The 22,641-nt window shown below is 69.7% G+C and overlaps 3 protein-coding genes across 3 annotated transcripts in view; 2 read left to right on the forward strand and 1 right to left on the reverse strand.

Moving 5' to 3' along the window:
- ZNF385A (zinc finger protein 385A) overlaps positions 1-1,592 on the forward strand; it is an 11,717-nt gene extending 10,125 nt beyond the window's left edge. The window contains 2 exon segments of the mRNA XM_064498426.1: positions 1,277-1,318; positions 1,320-1,592. Coding sequence (XP_064354496.1) covers positions 1,277-1,318; positions 1,320-1,526 — 249 coding nt within the window. The 3' untranslated portion in view covers positions 1,527-1,592.
- A 4,783-nt stretch (positions 1,593-6,375) lies between these two features.
- On the reverse strand, positions 6,376-12,433 carry COPZ1 (COPI coat complex subunit zeta 1). Its single transcript, XM_064498487.1, has 9 exons — positions 12,297-12,433; positions 10,639-10,707; positions 9,150-9,231; positions 8,948-9,039; positions 7,760-7,815; positions 7,445-7,522; positions 7,296-7,347; positions 7,131-7,169; positions 6,376-6,538 (listed from the first exon to the last, which is right to left on the reverse strand). The coding sequence occupies exons 1-9, from the start codon at positions 12,312-12,314 to the stop codon at positions 6,491-6,493; spliced, it is 534 nt and encodes a 177-aa protein (XP_064354557.1). The 5' UTR covers positions 12,315-12,433; the 3' UTR covers positions 6,376-6,490.
- A 2,935-nt stretch (positions 12,434-15,368) lies between these two features.
- NFE2 (nuclear factor, erythroid 2) lies at positions 15,369-22,254 on the forward strand. Its single transcript, XM_064498418.1, has 4 exons — positions 15,369-15,401; positions 19,097-19,158; positions 20,180-20,395; positions 21,688-22,254. The coding sequence occupies exons 2-4, from the start codon at positions 19,123-19,125 to the stop codon at positions 22,252-22,254; spliced, it is 819 nt and encodes a 272-aa protein (XP_064354488.1). The 5' UTR covers positions 15,369-15,401; positions 19,097-19,122.
- Positions 22,255-22,641: the final 387 nt, after the last annotated feature.

Below are 22,641 nucleotides of genomic sequence, written 5' to 3' on the forward strand. Positions count from 1 at the left end.
CAGGGAGGGCTGGGAGGGCCAAGGGGGGGGGGCTGGGGTGGCCGGGGGGGCTGGGAGGGCCAAGGGGGGGGCCAAGGGGGCGGCTGGGGCTGCTGGGAGGATTGGGGGGGGGGCCAGGGCAGCCGGGGGGGCGAGGGGGGGCTGGAGGGCCAAGGGGGGGGGGCTGGGGCAGCTGGGAGGGTTGGGGGGGGCCAGGGCAGCCGGGGGGGCCGGGGGGGGCTGGGAGGGCCAAGGGGGGGGGGCTGGGGCAGCTGGGAGGGTTGGGGGGGGCCAGGCAGCCGGGGGGGCCGGGGGGGCTGGGAGGCCCAAGGGGGGGGGCTGGGGGGGCCGGGAGGGCCAAGGGGGGGGGGGCTGGGGCAGCTGGGAGGGTTGGGGGGGGCCAGGGCAGCTGGGGGGGCTGGGAGGGCCAAGGGGGGGGGCTGAGGCAGCTGGGAGGGTTGGGGGGGGCCAGGGCAGTTGGGGGGGCGAGGGGGGGCTGGGGGGGGCCGGGGGGGGCTGGGGCAGCTGGGAGGGTTGGGGGGGGCCAGGGCAGCCGGGGGGGCCGGGGGGGGCTGGGAGGGCCAAGGGGGGGGGCTGGGGCAGCTGGGAGGGTTGGGGGGGCCAGGGCAGCCGGGGGGCCAGGGGGGCTGGGAGGGCCAAGGTGGGGGGGCTGGGGCTGCTGGGAGGGTTGGGGGGGGCCAGGGCAGCCGGGGGGCCGGGGGGGGCTGGGAGGGCCAAGGGGGGGCTGGGGCTGCTGGGAGGGTTGGGGGGGGGCCAGGGCAGCCGGGGGGGCCAGGGGGGGCTGGGAGGGCCAAGGGGGGGGCTGGGGTGGCCGGGGGGGCCAGGAGGGCCAAGGGGGGGGGGGCTGGGGCAGCTGGGAGGGTTGGGGCAGCTGGGGGGGCTGCAGCTTTGGGGGGGTCCCAGGGGCAGCTGGGGGGGGCGGGGCAGTGGGGGGGCCCAGGGGCAGCTGGAGGGGGGCCAGGGCATCCGGGGGGACAGGGCAGCTGGGGGGGGGTCCGGGGCAGCGGGGGGGGATGGAGCATCTGGGGGGGGCCCAGGGGCATCTGGGGGGGGCCCAGGGGCATCCAGGGGGACCAGGGTATTTGGGGGGGGCGGGGCAGTGGGGGGGGCCAGGGGCATCGGGGGGGGGCTGGGGGCATCCAGGGGGGGCTGGGGGTGCTATGTGGGGCAGGGGGGTGCCCGGGGGTCCCAAGGGTGCCCCGAGGGGCAGGGGGGTGCCGGGGGGGGGGGCAGGACCCACACCGTGGGGCTGAGCCCCCCCGTCCCCCCCCCGCAGGCGGCGCTGCCCTTCGCCAAGGAGCTGCCCAAGGCGCTGGCGGGGGGGGGGGGGGCTGCTGCCGCCCCCCCTGGCCCTGGCGGCCGCCGCCGCCGCCGCCGCCCTGGCCGCCCCCCCCCCGCTGGCGCTGCGCCCCCCCGGCCCCCCCGGCGCCCTGCTGCCCGGCCCCCCCCTGGCCCCCGCCCTGCTGCGCCCCGCCCCCGGGCCCCTGCGCCCCGCCCCCGCCCCCCTCCTCTTCTCCCCCTACTGACCCCCCCCCCGCGACCACCGGAGACCACCGGCGACAACCGGAGACCACCGGTGACAACCGGAGACCACCGGTGACAACCGGCCACCAGCACCCGGCAACCCGCCTGACGGCTACCCGGCAACCTGCCCGGTGACGGTTACCTAGCAACGCACCTGACAACAGCTGTCCGGTAACCTGTTTGGTGACGGTTACCTGGCAACTCTCCCGGTGATGGTTACCCAGCAACCTGCCCGGCAACGGTTACTTGGCAACGCACCTGACAACAGCTACCCGGTAACCTGCCCGGCAACGGTTACCCGGCAACTCTCATGTCAATGGTTACCTGGCAACCTGCCCGGCAACAGTTACCTGGCAACCTGCCCAATGATGGTTACTCGGCAACCTACCTGGTGATGGTTCCCCAGCAACCCACCTGACAGAGGTTACCCGGCAACCTGCCCAGCAACAGTTACCCGGCAGCTCTCCTGGTGACGGTTACCTGGTAACCTGCCCAGCGACAGTCACCTGGCAACTCTCATGGCGATGGTTACCCGGCAACCCACCTGGTGACAGTTACCCAACAGCTCTCTCGGTGACGGTTACCCAGCAACCTTGCAGTGATGGTTGCCTGACAGTCTGCCAGGCACTGGGATGCATCAGGCAGCACCCAGCAGCTCACGTGGTGACGTTACCTGGCAACAGTCCTGGCAACGGTTGCCCGGCAACCAGCACCCGGCAACCGACACGGCGGTGGTTATTCAGTAACCTGCTTAGCGACAGTCATCCAGTGACTGTTGCGCGGCAACCTGCCACCAGTCTAACTGGCCACGGTTACCTGACAACCTGCCTAGCAACCCACCGGGTGTTGGTCACGCAGCAACTGGCACCCCACCTGGCAACAGCTTCCTGGCAACCTCCTTGGTGACGGTTACCTGGCAACCTGCCCTGCGACCCGCCCAGCAAGTTACCTGGCAATGGTTACCTAGCAACCAGCTCTTGGCAACCTACCTAGCAACGGTTACCCGGCAACCTGCCCGTCAGCCAACACCCAGCAACCGGTACTCAACAGCTCACCAGTGATTGTTGCTTGGCAAGCTGCCTGTCAACCGGTACACAGCAACCGACCCAGCAACCAGTAACCAGCCTGCCGATGGTTACCCAGCAACTGCTACCCGGCAACCGCTACCCAGCAACCTGCTTGGCAACAGGCCCTGGCAACACCCCAGCAAGGGGTACCTGGCAACCACCACCTGGCAACGGCTCCCCAGCAACAGGCACCAACAACCTGCCTGGTAACGGTTGCCTGGCAACCACCCAGCGATGGACACCCGGCAACAGGTACTGAGCATCGCACTCCGCAGTGGTTACCTGGCAACGGGATGTAGTGACCCCCCCGGCAACAGTTACCTGGCAACCGCGGCCACCAGCAGCACCTGGCAACAGTAGCCACCACTGGTTGCCTGGCAACCACCCCACCAATGGTACCCGGCAATGGTGCCCGGCACCCCCGCCTGAGCAACGGACCTAGCAACCACCCTGGCAACGGTACCCGGAAGTGCTGCCTAGCAACCGAGCCCAGCAACCGCACTTAGCGATGGTACCTGGCAACCACCGTGGCAACGGCACCTGACGGCAGTCCCTAGCAACTGTACCCGGCAACGGTACCTAACAACCACACCCAGCAACAGCACGCAGCAACGGTACTTAGCAACCGTCCTCGGCAACGGTACCCGGCAACGGGCCCTAGCAACCGGGCCTAGCAATGGCCTCCAGCATCCGCCCCCGGCAACAGCACCCAGCGACCGTCCCCGGCAACCGCCCCTAGCAACCGCCCCTAGCAACCGCCCTAGCAACCGCCCCAGCACCCGCTCGCCGTTCCTTTTTTAACTGGAATTTGGACGTTTGCGAGGAAAACGGATGAGCCCCCCCCCCAACCTGCCCCCCCCCCGGCACCTCAGGGAACCGACAGGCAATCAGCGATGGCTCGCAGGGAACGGGGTGCCCCCCCCCCTCCCCGGGGTGCCCCCACCCTCGGGTGCCCCCCCCCAAGCCATGACCACTTGCACTGAGGGCAGCGAGCCCCGCACAGGCCCCGGGGGGGCCACGGGCGACCCCCCCCCCCCCTTGGGGACCCCCCCCCCCAGCCCCGGGCCCAGCCCATTGCAATAACTCGGGGGCCGGGGCCCCCCCCGGCACTGCCCCCCCCATCCTTATTACCCCCCCCATCCTTCTTGCCCCCCCCATCGTTATTCCCCCCCCCCTTTTATCTTTTATTGCTCTCTGGTACTGCCCCCCCCCCCAATTTTATTGCCCCCCCCCAGTACTGCCCCCTCCATGAGCACTGTGCCCCCCCCATTCCCTTATTGCCCCCCCCCCCGGGGCTGCTCCACTAGCACTGTGCCCCCCCCCCTTATTGCCCCCCTTGCCAGCACTGTGCCCCCCCCAAATTCTTATAGCCCCCCCATCATCACTGTGCCCCCCCCAATATCTAATGCTCCCTCCAGGCCCTTAATGCCCCCCCATTATCACTGTGCCCCCACCATCCTTAATGCCCCCCCATCCCCATTCTTATTACCCCCCCCCAGCCCTTATAGCCCCCCCCATCATCACTGTGCCCCCCCCCATCCTTATTGCCCTCCCCCCGGCCCTTATTGCCCCCCCATTATCACTGTGGCCCCCCCCATCCTTAATGGCCCCCCCCAGGGTCCTTATAGCCCCCCCCCATCATCACTGTGCCCCCCCCATCCTTATTGCCCTCCCCCCGGCCCTTATTGCCCCCCATTATCACTGTGGGCCCCCCCATCCTTAATGGCCCCCCCAGGGTCTTTATAGCCCCCCCCATTATCACTGTGCCCCCCCAGGTCCTTATTGCCCCCCCCCGGCCCTTGTAGCCCCCCATCATCACTGTGCCCCCCCCTTCCCCCCCCCCCCGGCAACACTGTGATTTGAGGGAAGCAATAGGAGCCGGGGGGGGGCCCAGGCGCCCCAATAAACCGCCCGGCGCAGCCGGCGCCGCCCGCACACGCGTGTCCTGGCGTCATGTGTCCTGCACACGCGTGTCCCGGCGTCACGGGTCCTGCACACGCGTGTCCCGGCGTCATGTGTCCTGCACACGCGTGTCCCAGCGTCACGGGTCCCCGCACACGCGTGTCCTGGCGTCATGTGTCCTGCACACGCGTGTCCCGGCGTCACGGGTCCTGCACACACGTGTCCTGGCATCATGTGTCCTGCACACGCGTGTCCCAGCGTCACGGGTCCCCGCACACGCGTGTCCTGGCGTCATGTGTCCTGCACACGCGTGTCCCGGCGTCACAGGTCTTGCATACGCGTGTCCTGGCGTCACGGGTCCTGCACATGCGGGTCACCACGTGTCCCCGCACACGCGTGTCATCAGGTGTCATGTGTCCTGCACACGCAGGTCGTCACGGGTCCCCGCACACGCGTGTCCCCGCATGAGGTGTCCTGCACACGCAGGTCATCACGTGTCCCCCCGCACATGCGTGTCCCGTTGTCACGGGTCCCCACACACGCATGTCCCATCAACACAGGTCCTGCACACGCGAGTCCTGTCACATCTCCCTGCACACGCGTGTCCCTGTGCCGTCACGTGTCCACATGCACGCGTGCCACCATGTGTCTCTGTGCATGTGTCCTGTCATCACGTTTCTGCACACACATGTCCCCTTGTCATGGGTCCCCACACACAGGTGTCCTGTTGTCACAGGTCCCTGCACACACGTGTCCCTGCACTGTCACATGTCCCCATGCACGTGTGTCCCTGCATCATCACAGGTCCCCACACACGTGTCCCAGTGTCGTCACATGTCCCCACACACGTGTCCTGCTGTGTGTTGTCACATGGCACCAACCACACGTGTCCTGCGAGTGCCGTCACATGTCCCTGTGCACACGTGTGTCCCTGCACCGTCACGTGTTCCTGTGCACGCGTGTCCCAGCCGTGTGCCACCATCACGGGGCCGTGAGCACACGCGTGGCCCTGGCAGCGCGTCCCCATGGGGCTGCGGACGTGTGTCCTGCACACGCGTGTCCCAGCCATGTGCCACCATCGTGTGTCCCAGGAGGGTGTCGTCATGTGTACCCCCACACACGTGTCCCCAAGAGCGCGTCACCGTCATGGGGCTGTGGGCACATGTGTGTCCCTTGGGAGCACACCACTGTCACATGTCCCTGCACACGCGTGTCCCTGTAAGTGTCATCATCACGGGGCTGCTGTCACATGTCCCCGCACACACGTGTCCTGGCTGCGCACCGTTACGTGTCCCTGCACACGCATGTCCCTGGGAGCATGTCACCGTCACGGGGCTGCCATCGCGTGTCCCCGCACATGCGTGTCCCCAGGAGCGTGTCACCGTCCCCATCTGCCCAGGGCCCAGCACACGCGTGTCCCCGTGCAGCCACATCCCCGTGCACACGTGTCCCTGTGCACACACGCATCTACACCCCCACCCCGTGCACGTGTCCCCTGGCACATGTCCCCCTGCACGCATGTCCCCGTGCACACGCGTCCCTATGCGCACACACATCCATGTCCCAGTGCACGCGTGTCCCCGTGCACACGCGTCCCATGCACACGCATCCATGTCCCAGTGCACGCGTGTCCCCATGCACACATGTCCCTGTGCACGGATGTCCCCGTGCACCCACGTGTTCACATCCTAGTGCACCCATGTCCCCGTGCACCCGTGTCCCCGTGCACACACACAAACACACGCGTGTCCCCACACACGCGTGTCCCAGCACCCCCCAGCAGCCCCGGGGGCACCCCAGGGTGCACCGACCCCGGACGCCTGGGCCCCCACCCAGACCCCGACCCGGGGACGGGGGTGGCGAGAGAGGAGACGCAGACGGGTGCAGGGAAGGCAGCAGCGTGTTGGCACCGGGCGCCGGGCCCGGGGGGGTCCCGTGGGTGCTCGGGGGGTCCCATGGGTGCCCGGGGGGGGGATGGGGCCCCCCCGGGGTGGGGGCTAGCGCAGCAGCGACCACTTGATCTGCTCCTTCGCTGACTGCAGCACCTGCGGGAGGGGGGGGTGTCAGCGGGGGGGGAGGGCAGCCCGTGGGGCACCCATGGGTGCAGGGGGCCGTCAGCGGGGGGGGGGGGGCAGCCCGTGGGGCACCCATGGGTGCTGGGGGCTGCCCGGGTAGGGGGGCTCGGGGACACCCAGATGGCCCCCAGGAGCCCCATGGGGGACGCAGGGTGGCTTGGGGGCACCCATGGGTCCCGGGGGGGGCACCTGTGGGTGCGGGGAGGCACTGGGGGGGCTCAGGGGCACCCATGGGGCACCCAGGGGCACTGGGGGGCTCAGTGGCACCTGTGGGGCAAAAGGGTGGATGTGGGGGCAGTGGGGGAGGGGGGCTCAGGGGCACCCATGGGGCACAAGGGTGGCGCAGGGGGGGCTCAGGGGCACCTGGGGGGCACAAGGGTGGCTGGGGGGGCACTGGGGGGGCTCAGGAGCACCCATGGGGCACCCAGGGGCTCAGGGGCACCCGGGGGGCAGAAGGGTGGTGCAGGGGGGCTCAGGGGCACCTATGGGGCACCCGGGGGCACTGGGGGGGGCGCGGGGACACGGGGGGGCTCAGGGGCACCCATGGGTGCCGGGGCCCTACCTGGGAGACGGTCTGCTCCGTGAGCGGCACGTCCTCGCCCTGCAAGACACGGGGGGTGGGTGGGCACCCCGCCCCCCCGCGGCAGCACCCACCTCCCCAGCACCCCCAAAACCCCCCAAATCCACCCCAAAAATCACCCCCCCTCCCAAGGGGGGGGCCACCTACCCGCACGGCCACGCGGTGCACCACTTGCTGCGGGTCGCTCTCCAGGACGACCCTGGGGGGGGGGAGCACCCATCAGCGCTGGGTGCCCCCCCCAGCACCCATGGGTGCCGCTGGGGGTGGGGGGCACGCAGCGGGGGGGGGGGACTCACCCGCCGTCCACGATCTCGTCCACGGCCAGGAAGAGCCCCTCCATGTTCTCCAGCAGCGCCCGCTTCTCCACGTTCTTCCTATGGGGGGGGGGACGTGGAGGCACCCGCAGCCCCCACCCATGGGTGCCCCCCACCCATGGGTGCCCCCCGGCTCGGCTAGCCCCGCCGTGACCCCCCCCGCTGCTCCCCGGGACGTCACCTCCTTGGGGCGGGGGGTCCCCATGGGATCCCCAGGTGGGTCGTGGTGCCCCCCCGCCCCCCCAGCACCCATGGGTGCCCCCCCCAGCACCCGTGGGTGCCCCCGGCCCCTCCTACCGCAGCATCTGGCTGAGCGAGTCGAAGAGGCAGTTGAGTACGGCCGTGAGCATCAGCTGGGCGGGCGGCGGCGTCAGGGGGGGCGGCAGGGGGGCACCCTTGGGTGGCCCCCCTACCCCCCCCCGGCTGTGATGGCACCCCAGGGTGCCCCCCCCACCCTGTCTTGTCCCCCTGCTGCAGCCCCATGGGGGTCCCGTCGTTGTCCCTCCCCTGGTGTGTCCCCTGTCCCCCCACCCCCCCGTGTCCCCCCCATGTCCCTGCTGCCACCATGTCCCTGTCCCCTGCCCTGCCACCCCCCATGTCCCCCTCTGTGTCCCCCCGTGTCCCCTGCCACCTTCCATATCCCCCCTCTGTCCCCAACCCTGCCACCCCTCTATGTCCCCATGTCCCCTGCCCTGTCACCCCCTAGGTCCCCCATGTCCCCCTCCGCATCCCTGCTGCCACCCATGTCCTTGTCCCCTGCCCTGCCACCCCTCTATGTCCCCGTGTCCCTGCCCTGCCACCCGTGTCCCCCTCCCTGTCCCCATCCATGTCCCCCACCCTGCCACCCACGTCCTCCTCCATGTCCCCCTCTGTATCCTCCATCCTGCCACCCATGTCCCTGTCCCCTTCCCTGTCCCCATCCATGTCCCCCACCCTGCCACCCATGTCCCTGTCCCCTGCCCTGCCACCCCATGTCCCCCTCCCTGTCCCCATCCATGTCCCCCATGCTGCCACCCCACATCCCCCTCTGAGTCCCTGCTGCCACCCATGTCCTCTGTCCCCTGCCCTGACATCCCCCATGTCCCCCTTTGTGTCCCCCACCCTGCCACCCCTCTGTCCCTGTGTCCCCTGCCCTGCCACCCACGTCCTCCTCCATGTCCCCCTCTGTGCCCCCCACCCTGCCACCCAATGTCCGTCCCCATGTCCCCTGCCCTGCCACCCCATGTCCCCCTCCACATCCCCCTCCACGTTCCTGCTGCCACCCACGTCCGTGTCCCCTGCCCTGCCATCCCTGTAGGGCCCCATGTCCCCTGCCCTGCCACCATGTCCCCCTCTGTGTCCCCCACCCTGCCGCCCATGTCCGCGTCCCCTGCCCACATCCCCCTCCGCATCCCCCACGCTGCCACCCCGTCCCCCCCCGTGTCCCCGTCCCCCTCCGTGTCCCCATCCCCCCCTCCGTGTCCCCGTCCCCCGCCGCGTCCCCACCTCGTTCTCGTGGGAGCTGCCCACCACGTAGAAGTAGAGGTCGATGCTGCTCTTGTAGACCACGGTGAGACCCTCCAGCAGGGCGATCTCGCCTGCGGGGGGGGGCCCCGTCAGCCCCCCCGGCACCCACGGGTGCCCCCCGCCCCCCCCAGCACCCACGGGTGCCCCCCGCGCCCCCCCCCCCCGCGGCGGTGGCCCCTACTGTCGGTGCGGTGGGTCTTGTTGAAGATGTTCTTCTCGAAGGTCTTCTGCTCCTTGGCGCTGGGGTAGGTGTCGTCGTAGTACTGCGGGTGGCAGGGGACGTGGGGCGCGCGTCACCCCCCCGCTGTCACCCCCCGCTGTCACCACGGTCACCACCCCCGCCCTGCGCCGCCGGACGGGTCCCCGGGTCCCCCCGTCCCAACCTGCGCTGCTGGTTGTGTCACCACGACCATGGCCTGGGACTCCAACCGTGTCCCCGTGTCCTGTCCTGGGCCACCAACCGTGTCCCCATGTCCCATTCCTGACCTGCACCGCCGAATGTGTCCCCAAGACCATGGCCTGGGCCACCAACCATGTCCCCGTGTCCCATCCCTGCCCTGTGCCACTGAATGTGTCCCCAGGACCATGCCCTGGGCCACCAACCATGTCCCCGTGTCCTTTCCTGGGCCACCAACTGTGTCCCCATGTCCCACCCCTGCCCTGTGCCGCCGAATGTGTCCCCAAGACCATGCCCTGTGCTACCGTGTCCCCATGTGCCTGTCCTGGGCCACCAAACATGTCCCTGTGTCCCATCCCTGCCCTGTGCCACTGAATGTGTCCCCAAGACCATGGCCTGGGCCACCAATTGTGTCCCCATGTCCCCCTGTCCCTGCCCTGTGCCACTGTGTCCCCATGTCCCTGTCCTGGGCCACCAACCACGTCCCCATGTCCTGTCCCTGACCTGCACCGCCAAATGTGTCACCAAGACCATGGCCTGGGCCACCAACCCTGTCCCCATGTCTCTGTCCCTGTCCTGTGCCACTGTGTACCCATGTCCCTGTCCTGGGCCACCAACCATGTCCCTGTGTCCCTGTCCCTGCCCTGCGCTGCCGAATGTGTCACCAAGACCATGGCCTGGGCCACCAACCATGTCCCTATATCCCTGTCCCTGCCCCGTGCCACTGAATGTGTCCCCACGTCCCTGCCCTGGGCCACCAACTCTGTCCCCACGTTCCTGTCCCCGTCCTGTGCCACTGTGTACCCAAGACCATGTCCTGTGCCACCAACTGTGTCCCCATGTCCTGTCCCTGCCCTGTGCCACTGAATGTGTCCCCAAGACCATGGCCTGGGCCACTGAACATGTCCCCATGTCCTGTCCTGTGCCACCAACCATGTCCCCATGCCCCTGTCCCTGCCCAGTGCCGCCAAATGTGCCCCCAAGACCACGCCCCAGGCCACCAATCGTGTCCGCATGTCCCCATCCCTGCCCTGTGCCACTGTGTCCTCCTGTCCCTGCCCTGTGCCACCAACCATGTCCCCAAATCCATGCCCCAGGCCACCAACCATGTCCCCATCCCTGTCCCATGCCATCAACTGTGTCCCCATGTCCTGGCGCTGTGCCGCTGTCCTCGTCCCCGCGTCCCCCCTGCCCCCACGCCCCCTCCGTGCCTCGGGCCACCACGTCCCCGCCGGTGCCACCGTGTCCCCAGCCGCCCGGCCGCGGCCCTCACCTTGGCGAAGAGCCGGTCGCCGTCGTTGTCCAGGATGACGACGGCCTTGACGGTGTAGAGGGACGGCTCCTGCGGACGCGGGGCGCCCGTCAGCGGTGGTGGCGGGTCCCCGGGGGGGCCGGGGCCGTCCCTGCCGCCGCCACGGTGGCACCCAGCACCCAGAGCACCCGGCACCCAGTGCTGGGACCCCGGGCACCCTGGCACCCAGCACCCCAGGGTGCCCAGCGCATCCTGGGAGCCACTGCTGGGATCCCAGGACCTGGGGCATCCGGCACCCCGGGGCGCCCGGCATCAGGATCCTGGGCACCCAGAGCACCCGGCACCCAGAGCACCCGGCACCCTAGGAACCAGCGCCGGGATCCTGGGCACTGTGGCACCCGGCACCCCAAGGTGCTCACCACCCTGGCGCTGGGATCCCAGGCACCGTGGCACCCAGCACCGGGATCCCAGGCACCGTGGCACCCAGCCCCCCCGGGGTGCCCAGCATCCTGGGAGCTGCCACTGGGATCCTGGGCACCGGGGCACCCAGCACCCAGAGCACCCAGCACCCTGGTGCCCAGGGGAACCCAGCACCTGACACCGCAGCACCCCGGGCACCCTGGCACTGGGAGCCCAGGCACCCAGCACCCTGGCACCCAGCACCCAGGCACCCAGCACCCTGGCACCCAGCACCCCGGGCACCCAGCACCCTGGCACCCAGCACCCTGGGCACCCGGCACCCCAGCACCGCGGCTGCCAGCACCCTGGGACCTGGCACCCAGCACCCCGGGCACCCAGCACCCTGGCACCCAGCACCCCGGGCACCCAGCACTACAGGCCCCCCAGGACCCAAGGGCCCGGGGCACCCAGCACCCTGGCACCCAGCACCCTGGCACCCAGCACTACAGGCCCCCCAGGACCCAAGGGCCCGGGGCACCCAGCATCGCGGGCACCCAGCACCCAGCACCGCAGGCACCCAGCACCAGGCCTCGGGGGCACGGCAGACCCTGGGGGCGCTGCCGATGGGGACCGTCCCCACCACCACCATCGTCACCTCTTGTCACGCCTGGGCCCCCCCCGACCCCCCCGTTAACCCCTGCTGGTACAGCCCGTCCCCCCCCCAACCCCCGTGGTACGATCCGCCCCCCCACTGGCCCAGCCCCCCCCCATAAACCCCCATGGTACAGCCCAGAGCCCCCCCACTGACCCCCCCCCATGGTAGGGCCCAGCCCCCCCATGGTAGGGTCCATGTGCCCCCCCACTGACCCCATGGTACGGACTGCCCCCCCCATTAACCCCTTGGTAGGGTCCATTCCCCCCCACTGACCCCATGGTACGGCCCTGACCCCCCCACACTGACCCCCATGGTACAGCCCAGACCCCCCATTGATCCCCATGGTGTGGTCCATCCCCCTCCATTAACCCTCATGGAACGGCCCGGACCCCCCCCCCCAAATTAACCCCCATGGTACGGTCCATTCCCCCCCATTTACCCCATGGTACAGCCCAGACCCCCCATTAACCCCCATGGTAGGGTCCAGCCTCCCCATTGACCCCCACGGTGCGGTCCATCCCCCCCCCCCAGAGCCATGGTACGGCCCAGACCCCCCCAGACCCCTCGCTGCGGTCCCCCCCCGCCCGCCGCGGCGCCCCGCCGCCCCGCCGCCCCCGGCTCCTACCAGGATCAGCGCCTCCATTTTGCGCTCGCCGGTGCCGACGTGGAGGCGGAAGAGCGGCCGCGTGTCATTGGCTGCCCGGCCGCCACTCACCGCTCCGCGCTCCGCCCCGCGCCGCCACTGGACGAGCCCCTCCCAGATCTGGCCAATCACCTGCGGGGCGGGCCGGGCGAAGGGCCGCCTTTCCCGCGCCTCGGAAAGCGGCCGCTGATTGGGCGCGGGGGCCGTCAGTCACCGCCCCCTGGGCGGTGAAGGGCGGCGCAGTTCCCATGGTGACCAGAGAAGCGCTGACGTCGCCAGGCGCGTTACGTGATTGGCGGGGCTGCCAGCGGCATGGCGGAAGCATCTCCCGCGCGTTGCTTGGCCACGCCCCTAACGGGGTCATGACCCCGCTGGAGAGAGGCCGTGACCTTTGACCTTTGGCCTCTCTGGGGCCAGTTGGGGGGGCAGCGGCCTGGGCACGGGGGGGGGGGGGGACACGGGGACACGGGGGGGGGTGGACAAGGGGCGGGGAGACAGGGACCGGGGCCTAGGGGCACCGCAGGGACGTGGGGACACGGGACACAGACATGGGGTCAACATGGACACAGGGCCATGGACACGGGGTCACCACAGACACGGGGGCACGTGGGGACACGCCAGGGACATGGGGACACAGACATGGGGTCAACATGGACATGGGGACATGGACACGGGGTCACCACAGACACGGGGGCACGTGGGGACACGCCAGGGACATGGGGACACAGACGTGGGGTCAACATGGACATGGGGGGCACAGAGGTGGGCACAACACGGACATGGGGACAGGGATATGGGGCAACACGGACACGGGGACATGCCAGGGACATGGGGACACAGACGTGGGGTCAACATGGACATGGGGACATGGACACGGGGACAACACGGGCATAGGGGCACGTGGGGACACGCCAGGGACATGGGGACACAGACGTGGGGTCAACATGGACATGGGGGCACGGAGGTGGGCACAACACAGACATGGGGACGGGGATATGGGGCAACACGGACACGGGGACATGTCATGGACACAGACATGGGGTCAACATGGACATGGGGGACATGGACATGAGGTCAACATGGGCATAAGGCCACAGGGAGACACAGGAGGGACATGGGGACACAGACGTGGGGTCAACGTGGACACTGGGGCATGGGGACATGGACACGGGGTCAACACAAACACAGGGGCACATGGGGACACGTCATGGACATGGGGACACAGACATGGGGACACAGACGGGGTCAACGCAGCTATGGGGGCACATGGGGACACCACAGGGACATAGGAACAGACATGTGGGGTCAACGTGGACACGGGTGCATGGGGACGTAGACATGAGGTCAACGTGGACATAGGGGCACATGGGGACACGCCAGGGACATGGGGACACAGACGTGGGGTCAATGTGGACACGGGGGGAGACAGGGACGTGGGGGACAGGGGCTCAAAACAGACATGGGACATTACAGGGACACAGGGACACAGACATGGGGTCAACGTGGACACGGGGGACATGGGGATGTGGACATGGGGTCAGCACAGACATGGGAGCACAGGGGGACATGCCAGGGACATGGGGACACAGACGTGGGGCCAACATGGACATGGGGACATGGACATGGGGACAACATGGGCATAGGGGCACGTGGGGACACGCCAGGACATGGGGACACAGACTTGGGGTCAACATGGACATGGGGGCACGGAGGTGGGCACAACATGGATGTGGGGACAGAGGGACACCATGGACATGGGGGACATGGGGACACAGCAGGGACATGGGGACACGGACATGGGGGGCAACGTGGACATGGGGGGCACAGACGTGGGAACGACACAGACAGGGGACACAGAGACATGGGGACATGGACACGGGGACACAGAGGGGACACCCAGAGGCCACACACGCGCAGGGACACACCATGAGGCCAGGCACAGGGGCGGGGGGGGGGGGCGGATGCCCTGGGCCCTACTGATAACGCCCGGCCCCGCTGCGGGGGGGGGGGGGGAGGCCACGTCCCTGCGTGTCCCCTTGCCTGTCCCCGTGTCCCCATATCCCATGTCCCCATCGCTGTCCCCATGTGGCCATTCCCCAGCCCCATGTCCCTCTGTCCCCATGTCCCCGTCCCTGTGTCCCCCATCCCCAACCCTGTCCCCAGCCCCATCTCCTGTCCCCATCCTTGTCCCTGTCCCCATGTCCCCAAGTCTCCATCCCTCTCCCCATGTCCCCTGTCCCCATCCCTGTCCCCCATCCCTGTCCCCCATCCCTGTGCCCATGTCCCATTGCCCCATGTCCCCATCTCTGTCCCTGTCCCCATCTCCCCACTGCTCGTTCCCATGTTCCCAAGTCCCCACCACTCTCCCTGTCCCCATATCTCCCTGTCCCCATGTCTCCATGTTTCCAAGTCCCCATCCCTGTTCCCATGTCCCATCCCCATGTCCCCATGTCCCCGTCCTCGTGTCCCCATATCCTTGTGCCCCCATTCCAATCCCCATGCCCCATGTCCCCATCTCTGTTCCTGTCCCCATGTCCCCATTGCTTGTCCCCATGTCCCCAAGTCCCCGTACCCTCCCTGTCCCCATATCTCCCTGTCCCCATGTCCCCAAGTCCCCATCCCTGTCCTCAAGTCCCCTTGTCCCCCCATTCCCATCCCCCTGCCCCATGTCCCCATCCCTGTCCCCATGTCCTGTTGCCCCATGTCCTCATCTCTGTCCCTGTCCCCATGTCCCCATTGCTCATCCCCATGTCCCCTGTCCCCAAGTCCCTGTCCCCATATCTCCCTGTCCCCATGTCCCCCTGTCCTTGTGCCCCCCATGTCCCCTGTCCCTGTGTCTCACATCCCTATCCCTGTCCCCAGGTCCCCCTCCCTGTCCCCGTGTCCCCACTCCCCAGACCACGCCCCGTCCGTGTCCCCGTGTCCCCGTGTCCCCGTGGCGGGTGGCGGGGGCGGGCGCCCGGGGGCAGGCGGGGGCTGGGGCCGCCCCGGGGGCTGGCGCTGCGCTGGGCCGGGCCGTGTCCCCGCCGTGTCCCCAGAGTCCCCGCGATGGCCGTGCCCTGAGCACCAGCCCCGACGCCGGCTCCGGTAGGGCCCCGCGGCCGCGTCCCCCTGGGGACACGGGGACATGGGGACGTGGGGGGGATCGGTGCACGCGGGTGCCCTGGGGGTCGGTGCATTTGTGTGCCCGGGGACTGATGCACGCGTGTGCACAGGGATCGGTGCACATGTGTGTGCAAGGATCGGTGCACAGGTGTGCCCTGGGGATCAGCACACGCGTGTGCACAGGGATCGGTGCATGCGTGTGCCCTGGGGATCGGTGCATGCGTGTGCACAGGGATTGGTGCATGCGTGTGTGCAAGGATCGGTGCACAGGTGTGCCCTGGGGATCGGTGCATGCGTGTGCACAGGGATTGGTGCATGCGTGTGCCCTGGGGATCGGTGCACGCGTGTGCGCAGGGATTGGTGTACACATGTGTGCAAGGATCGGTGCACAGGTGTGCCCTGGGGATCGGTGCATGCGTGTGCACAGGGATTGGTGCATGCGTGTGCCCTGGGGATCGGTGCACGCGTGTGCGCAGGGATTGGTGTACACATGTGTGCAAGGATCGGTGCACAGGTGTGCCCTGGGGATCAGCACATGCGTGTGCACAGGGATCGGTGCACACGTGTGCCCTGGGGATCAGTGCACACATGTGCCCAGGTATCGGTGCACGCGTGTGCACAGGGATTGGTGCACACGTGTGCAGGGATCGGTGCACGCACATGCCCGGGGATCAGTGCACACATGTGCCCAGGGATCGGTGCATGCGTGTGCGCAGGGATTGGTGTACACATGTGTGCAAGGATCGGTGCACAGGTGTGCCCTGGGGATCGGTGCATGCGTGTGCACAGGGATCAGTGCACGGGGATCGGTGCAGGGGTGTGTGCAGAGATCAGTGTGTGCGTGTGCCCCAGGGATCGCTACACGCGTGTGCAGGGATCGGTGCACGTGTGTGCTCAGGGATCGGTGCATGCGTGTGCCCAGGGATCGGTGCACACGTGTGCAGGGATCGGTGCATGTTTGTGCCCAGGGATCGGTGCACATGTGTGCAGGGATCGGTGCATGTTTGTGCCCAGGGATCGGTGCACATGTGTGCAGGGATCGGTGCATGTGTGTGCCCTGGGGATCGGTGCATGCGTGTGCTCAGGGATCGGTGCACATGTGTGCCCTGGGGGCCAGTGCAAGCATGTGCACAGGGAACGGTGCACGTGTGTGCCCAGGATCTGTGCACGCGTGTGTGTAGGGAACGGTGCATGCATGTGCCCCGGGGATCAGTGCACACGCGTGCACAGGGATCAGTGCAGGAGTGTGCACAGGGAATGGTGCACGCGTGTGCCCCGGGGGTCGGTGCATGCGTGTGTGCAGGGATCGGTGCACACGTGTGCACAGGGGTTGGTGCACGCGTGTGCCAGGGTCACTGCACGTGCCCAAGGATCGGTGCACGCATGTGCCTGGGGATCTGTGCACACACGTCCCCAGGGTTTGGTGCACGCGTGTGCCCGGGCTTTGGTGCATGCACGAGCCCAGGGTTTGGTGCACGCGTGTGCCCAGGCTGGGTGCACACGCGTGTGCCCGGGTGCAGCGGGGGCCGCGGGGCGGTTTGCCCGCAGGGCCGGGGCAGCGGTGGCGGGCGGCAGCACCGGCGCGGGGCGATAACGGCGCCGGGGCCCTGCGGTTCCAGCTGCCCCGGCCGGCGGGGAGCGACGGGAAGCGGCGGCGGAAGAGGCCCCCGACCCCCCTCCCCAGGCACCCGGCACCCCCCCGGCCTCTGCCACCGCAGGGTCCCCTGGGTGCTGGGTTGTTGCAGGGTCTCCTGGGTGCTGCATTGCTGCAGGGTCCCCTGGGTGCTGGGTTGTTGCAGGGTCTCCTGGGTGCTGCATTGCTGCAGGGTCCCCTGGGTGCTGGGTTGCTGCAGGGTCTCCTGGGTGCTGCATTGCTGCAGGGTCCCCTGGGTGCTGGGTTGTTGCAGGGTCTCCTGGGTGCTGCATTGCTGCAGGGTCCCCTGGGTGCTGGGTTGTTGCAGGGTCTCCTGGGTGCTGCATTGCTGCAGGGTCCCCTGGGTGCTGGGTTGCTGCAGGGTCTCCTGGGTGCTGCATTGCTGCAGGGTCCCCTGGGTGCTGGGTTGTTGCAGGGTCTCCTGGGTGCTGCATTGCTGCAGGGTCCCCTGGGTGCTGGGTTGCTGCAGGGTCTCCTGGGTGCTGCATTACCGCAGGGTCCCCTGGGTGCTGGGTTGTTGCAGGTTCCCCTGGGTGCTGCATTGCTGCAGGGTCCCCTGGGTGCTGGGTTGTTGCAGGGTCCCCTGGGTGCTGGGTTATTGAAGGGATCCCTGGGTGCTGCATTGCTGCAGGGTCCCCTGGGTGCTGGGTTATTGCAGGGTCCCCTGGGTGCTGGGTTATTGCAAGGTGCCCTGGGTGCTGCATTGCTGCAGGGTCCCCTGGGTGCTGGGTTGTTGCAGGGTCCCCTGGGTGCTGGGTTGTTGCAGGGTCTCCTGGGTGCTGCATTGCTGCAGGGTCCCCTGGGTGCTGGGTTGTTGCAGGGTCTCCTGGGTGCTGGGTTGTTGCAGGGTCCCCTGGGTGCTGCATTGCTGCAGGGTCCCCTGGGTGCTGGGTTGTTGCAGGGTCTCCTGGGTGCTGCATTGCTGCAGGGTCCCCTGGGTGCTGGGTTGCTGCAGGGTCCCCTGGGTGCTGCATTGCTGCAGGGTCTCCTGGGTGCTGGGTTGTTGCAGCGTCTCCTGGGTGCTGGGTTACTGCAGGGTCTCCTGGGTGCTGCATTGCTGCAGGGTCCCCTGGGTGCTGGGTTGTTGCAGGGTCCCCTGGGTGCTGCATTGTTGCAGGGTCCCCTGGGTGCTGGGTTGCTGCAGGGTCCCCTGGGTGCTGCATTGCTGCAGGGTCCCCTGGGTGCTGGGTTGTTGCAGCGTCTCCTGGGTGCTGGGTTACTGCAGGGTCTCCTGGGTGCTGGGTTGCTGCAGGGTCCCCTGGGTGCTGGGTTGTTGCAGGGTCCCCTGGGTGCTGCATTACCGCAGGGTCCCCTGGGTGCTGGGTTGTTGCAGGGTCCCCTGGGTGCTGCATTGTTGCAGGGTCCCCTGGGTGCTGGGTTGTTGCAGGGTCTCCTGGGTGCTGCATTGCTGCAGGGTCCCCTGGGTGCTGGGTTGCTGCAGGGTCCCCTGGGTGCTGCATTGCTGCAGGGTCCCCTGGGTGCTGGGTTGTTGCAGGGTCCCCTGGGTGCTGCATGACTGCAGGGTCCCCTGGGTGCTGGGTTATTGCAAGGTGCCCTGGGTGCTGCGTTGCTGCACGGTCCCCAGGGTGCCCTCAGGGGTGCCCCCCCCCGGCCAGGGGACACCAGGGTGACACGGCAGGGTGTCACCCCCCCCCCACCCAGGGCCAGGCCTGAGGCCACGGTGGTGGCCGGGGCCGGGGGGGGGGGGTGGGTGGGACACCCAGCTGGCGGTTGGGCCTTGTGCAACCCCCCGCGGACATTGGGCAATGGGGTGGCGCAAGCGGGTGGCCCTGGGGGAGGGGGGTCGCCCCCCCCACCCAAAAGCAGAAGTGGGGCCCAGGCGTCCTGCGCCCAACCAGGGGGGGGAGGGGCACACCGCCCTGGGTGGGGAAACTGAGGCAGGCGGCGGGGAGGGGCCCAGGCGTCCTGGCGGGTGGGGCGGGGGGGCCGGGGGCCCAGGCGTCCCGGGGGGGGCTGTGGGCGGCGGGTGCGGCGGGCGATAACCCCTTATCCGGGGCGGCAGGAGGAGGCGGGCGCCGCGGCAGCGCCATGGGTGACCCCGGCGGGCTGCTGGGCCCCCCCGAGGTGAGCGCCGGGGGGGCTGGGGGGGCCGGGGGGGCCTGGGGGGTATACAGGGGTCTGGGGGGGGGATTGGGAGTTCTGGAAGGGGGGTTTTAGGGGTCTCTGGGGGGGTATCTATGGGCCTGGAGGGGTCCTGGCGGATATTTAAGGGTCTCTGGGGTGGTATCTAGGGGTCTGGGGGGGGTCCTGGGGGGTATTTAGGGGTCCCTGGGGGGATCTAGGGGTCTGGGGGGGGTTGGGGGTCCCGGAGGGGGGTATTTAGGGGTCCCTGGGGGGATCTAGGGGTCTGGGGGGGGTTGGGGGTCCCGGAGGGGGGTATTTAGGGGTCCCTGGGGGGATCTAGGGGTCTGGGGGGAGTTGGGGGTCCCGGAGGGGGGTATTTAGGGGTCCCGGGGGGGGGGATATAGGGGTCGGGGGGGGTTGGGGGTCCCGGAGGAGGGTATTTAGGGGTCCCTGGGGGCTATCTATGGGTCTGGGGGGGTTCTGGGGGGTATTTAGGGGTCCCTGGGGTGATCTAGGGGTCGGGGGGGGTCTGGGGGTCTTGGCAGGGGGTATTTAGGGGTCCCTGGGGGGGATCTATGGGTCCGGGGGGGGTTGGGGGTCTTGGCAGGGGGTATTTAGGGGTCCCTGGGGGGATCAATGGGTCGGGGGGGGTTGGGGGTCCTGGCAGGGGGTATTTAGGGGTCCCTGGGGGGTCTCTATGGGTCTGGGGGTATTTAGGGCTCCCTGGGGGGGATCTATGGGTCCGGGGGGGTCTGGGGGTCTTGGCAGGGGTATTTAGGGGTCCCTGGGGGGGATCTATGGGTCTGGGGGTATTTAGGGGTCCCTGGGGGGGATCTATGGGTCCGGGGGGGTTGGGGGTCCTGGGGGGTCACTGGGTGCCCTGGGGACCCGGGGGGGTCTGTGGGGCCCGGGGAGGGGGCTGGAGGAGCCCGAGCCAATGAGAGGCGTGGGGAAGCGGCTCCCAGCCAATCAGAAGTGGGGGGAGGCCCGGGGCAGCCAATGAGGTGCCGTGTGCCCGCAGACGCTGACGCTGCTGGGGGAGGCCGTGGGGCTGCTGCCGGCTCTGGCCCCGCCCCCGGCGCTGGCCCCGCCCCCGTTCCTAGTCCCGCCCCTGGAGCTGGCCCCGCCCCCGGTGCTAGCCCCGCCCCCGGCGCTGGCCCCGCCCCTCGGCCCCGCCCCCGGCGCCGCCGAGGTGGAGCTCACGTGGCAGGAGATCCTCTCCCTCAGCGAGCTGCAGGTGGGCCCCGCCCCCGGACACGCCCCCTCCCCGGACACGCCCCCTCCGTGCGCCGACCCCGCCCCTTCCCTGCGCGGAGCCCCGCCCTCGGCCCCGCCCCCCCGGGTTCCCCACCACCAGGGCGCCCAGCACCCCCGGGGCCCTTGGGACCCCCCCAGCCCCCCCCACCCCGGTCACTGCCCCCCCCCAGCCCCCCCCACCCCGGTCACTGCCCCCCCCAGCACCCACTCCCCCACTGCACCTCCCCTGCGACCCCCCCACCCCGGTCACTGCCCCCCCCCCAGCCCCCCCCAACCCGGTCACTGCCCCCCATGGCCCCCCCCACCCCGGTCACTGCCCCCCCCAGCACCCAGCCGTACCCGGTCGCTGCCCCCCCCCAGCACCCGACCCCCCCAGCACCGCCCATGACCCCCCCAACCCTGTCCCTGCCCCCCCCCAGCATCCCCCAAACCTGGTCACTGCTCCCCCCAGCATCCACCCCCCACTGCACCCCCCCATGACCCCCCAAACCCCATCACTGTCCCCCCCAGCACCCACTGCCCAGGCACCCCCTCATGACCCCCCCGGGGCACCTCCCTCCCTCTCACTGTGCCCCCCCAGCACCCTCCTCCTGCCCCACCTGCCCAGGCCCTCTGCCCCCTACTGCACCCACCCCCCACGTACCCCCCCGTCACTGCACCTACCCCATGGCACCCATCCGGCTGCACCCCTCCGCACTGCCCCCCCCATGCGTCCACCCCACTGCACCCCCCCATTGCACCCCCACCCCATTGCACCCCCCCCAGGCACCCCCACCCCATTGCACCTGCCCCACTGCACCCCCCCATTGAACCCCCCCCAGATGCCCCCTTGCTGCACCCGCCCCATTGAACCCCCCCAGATGCCCCCTTGCTGCACCCACCCCATTGCACCCCCCCATTGCATCCCCACCCCATTGCACCTGCCCCACTGCACCCCCCCATTGAACCCCCCCAGGTGCCCCCTTGCTGCACCCACCCCATTGCACCCACCCCATTGCACCTGCCCCACTGCACCCCCCCATTGAACCCCCCCAGATGCCCCTTGCTGCACCCCCCCATTGCCCCCCCCATTGCACCTGCCCCATTGCACCCCCCCATTGAACCCCCCCATTGCCCCCCCCATTGCACCAACCTCAGGTGCCCCCTTGCTGCACCCACCCCATTGCACCCCCCCCAGGCACCCCCACCCCATTGCACCCGCCCCATTGCACCCCCCCATTGCCCCCCCCTTGCCCCCCCCGCCGTTCCCTGCCTCAGTTTCCCTTCCCGCAGGGCCTGGACGTGGCGGCCGAGCCGCTCTACGAGCCGCCCTTCTGCGCCCCGCCGCCGCCACCGCCACCACCGCCACCGCCACCCCCCCCCTACGCCCCCCCCCCACCCCAACCCCCCCCCCACCCAGCACCCACGGGTGCCCTGCCGCTGCCCCTGGCGGCGGAGCAGCTGGCGGCCCTGCCGGCCGAGGCCTTCGCGGCGCTGGCGGGTCGCTACGCGCTGTCGGCTCCGCAGCTGGCGCTGGCCCGGGACCTGCGCCGGCGCGGCCGCAACAAGGTGGCCGCCCGCAACTGCCGCCGCCGCAAGCTGGAGGCCATCGCCCGGCTGCAGGGCGAGCTGGGCCGCCTGGGCCGCGAGCGGCAGCGGCTGCTGCGCGACCGGGGCCTGGCGCAGCGGGCGCTGGGCGTCCTCCGCCGCGCCCTGGCCCGCCTGGCCCGCCGGGTGCTGGGCGGCCTGCGCGACGCCGCCGGGCGCCCGCTGCCCCCCGAGCGCTTCGGCCTGCGCCTGGCGCCCGACGGAGCCGTCTGCCTGGTGCACCGCGACGCCGGCGCCGAGGCCGCCGAGTGAGGTCGCCTCGCCGATGGCGGCGGCCGCCGGAGCACCCTTGGGTGTCCCTGGCACCGTCCTGAAGCCCATGGGAACGGGGAGCACCCTTGGGTGCCCCTGGCACCATCCTGCATCCCGGGGTGCACAACGGTCCCCTTGGGGCCTCCTGAAACCCATGGGAACTGGGGGCACCTTTGGGTGCCTGCAGTGCCATCCTGCACCCCAAGGTGCACAACGGTCCCATTGAGGCATCCTGCAGCCCCAGGGAACCAGGAGCACCCTTGGGTGTTAGCTACCCTAAACGGAGCCCCTGGCACCGTTCTGCATCCTGGGGTGCATGATGGTCCCCCTGGGGCATCCTGAAGCCCATGGGAACCAGGAGCACCCTTGGGTGCTTGCAGTGCCATC

This window comes from Dromaius novaehollandiae, chromosome 28, assembly GCF_036370855.1.
Source record: "Dromaius novaehollandiae isolate bDroNov1 chromosome 28, bDroNov1.hap1, whole genome shotgun sequence".
NCBI classification, from domain to species: domain Eukaryota; kingdom Metazoa; phylum Chordata; class Aves; order Casuariiformes; family Dromaiidae; genus Dromaius; species Dromaius novaehollandiae.

Bases quoted from the DNA above. Each gene is read 5' to 3' on its own strand.
- COPZ1 (XM_064498487.1), bottom strand. The intron at 9,040-9,149 runs GTAGGGGCCACC...CCCCCCCCGCAG, and splicing joins CAAGACCCACCGCACCGACA to GCGAGATCGCCCTGCTGGAG. The intron at 7,816-8,947 runs GTGGGGACGCGG...CCGCCCGCCCAG, and splicing joins GCAGCTCCCACGAGAACGAG to CTGATGCTCACGGCCGTACT.
- NFE2 (XM_064498418.1), top strand. From the start codon at position 19,123: ATGGGTGACCCCGGCGGGCTGCTGGGCCCCCCCGAG. The intron at 19,159-20,179 runs GTGAGCGCCGGG...GTGTGCCCGCAG, and splicing joins GGCTGCTGGGCCCCCCCGAG to ACGCTGACGCTGCTGGGGGA. The intron at 20,396-21,687 runs GTGGGCCCCGCC...CCCTTCCCGCAG, and splicing joins TCTCCCTCAGCGAGCTGCAG to GGCCTGGACGTGGCGGCCGA.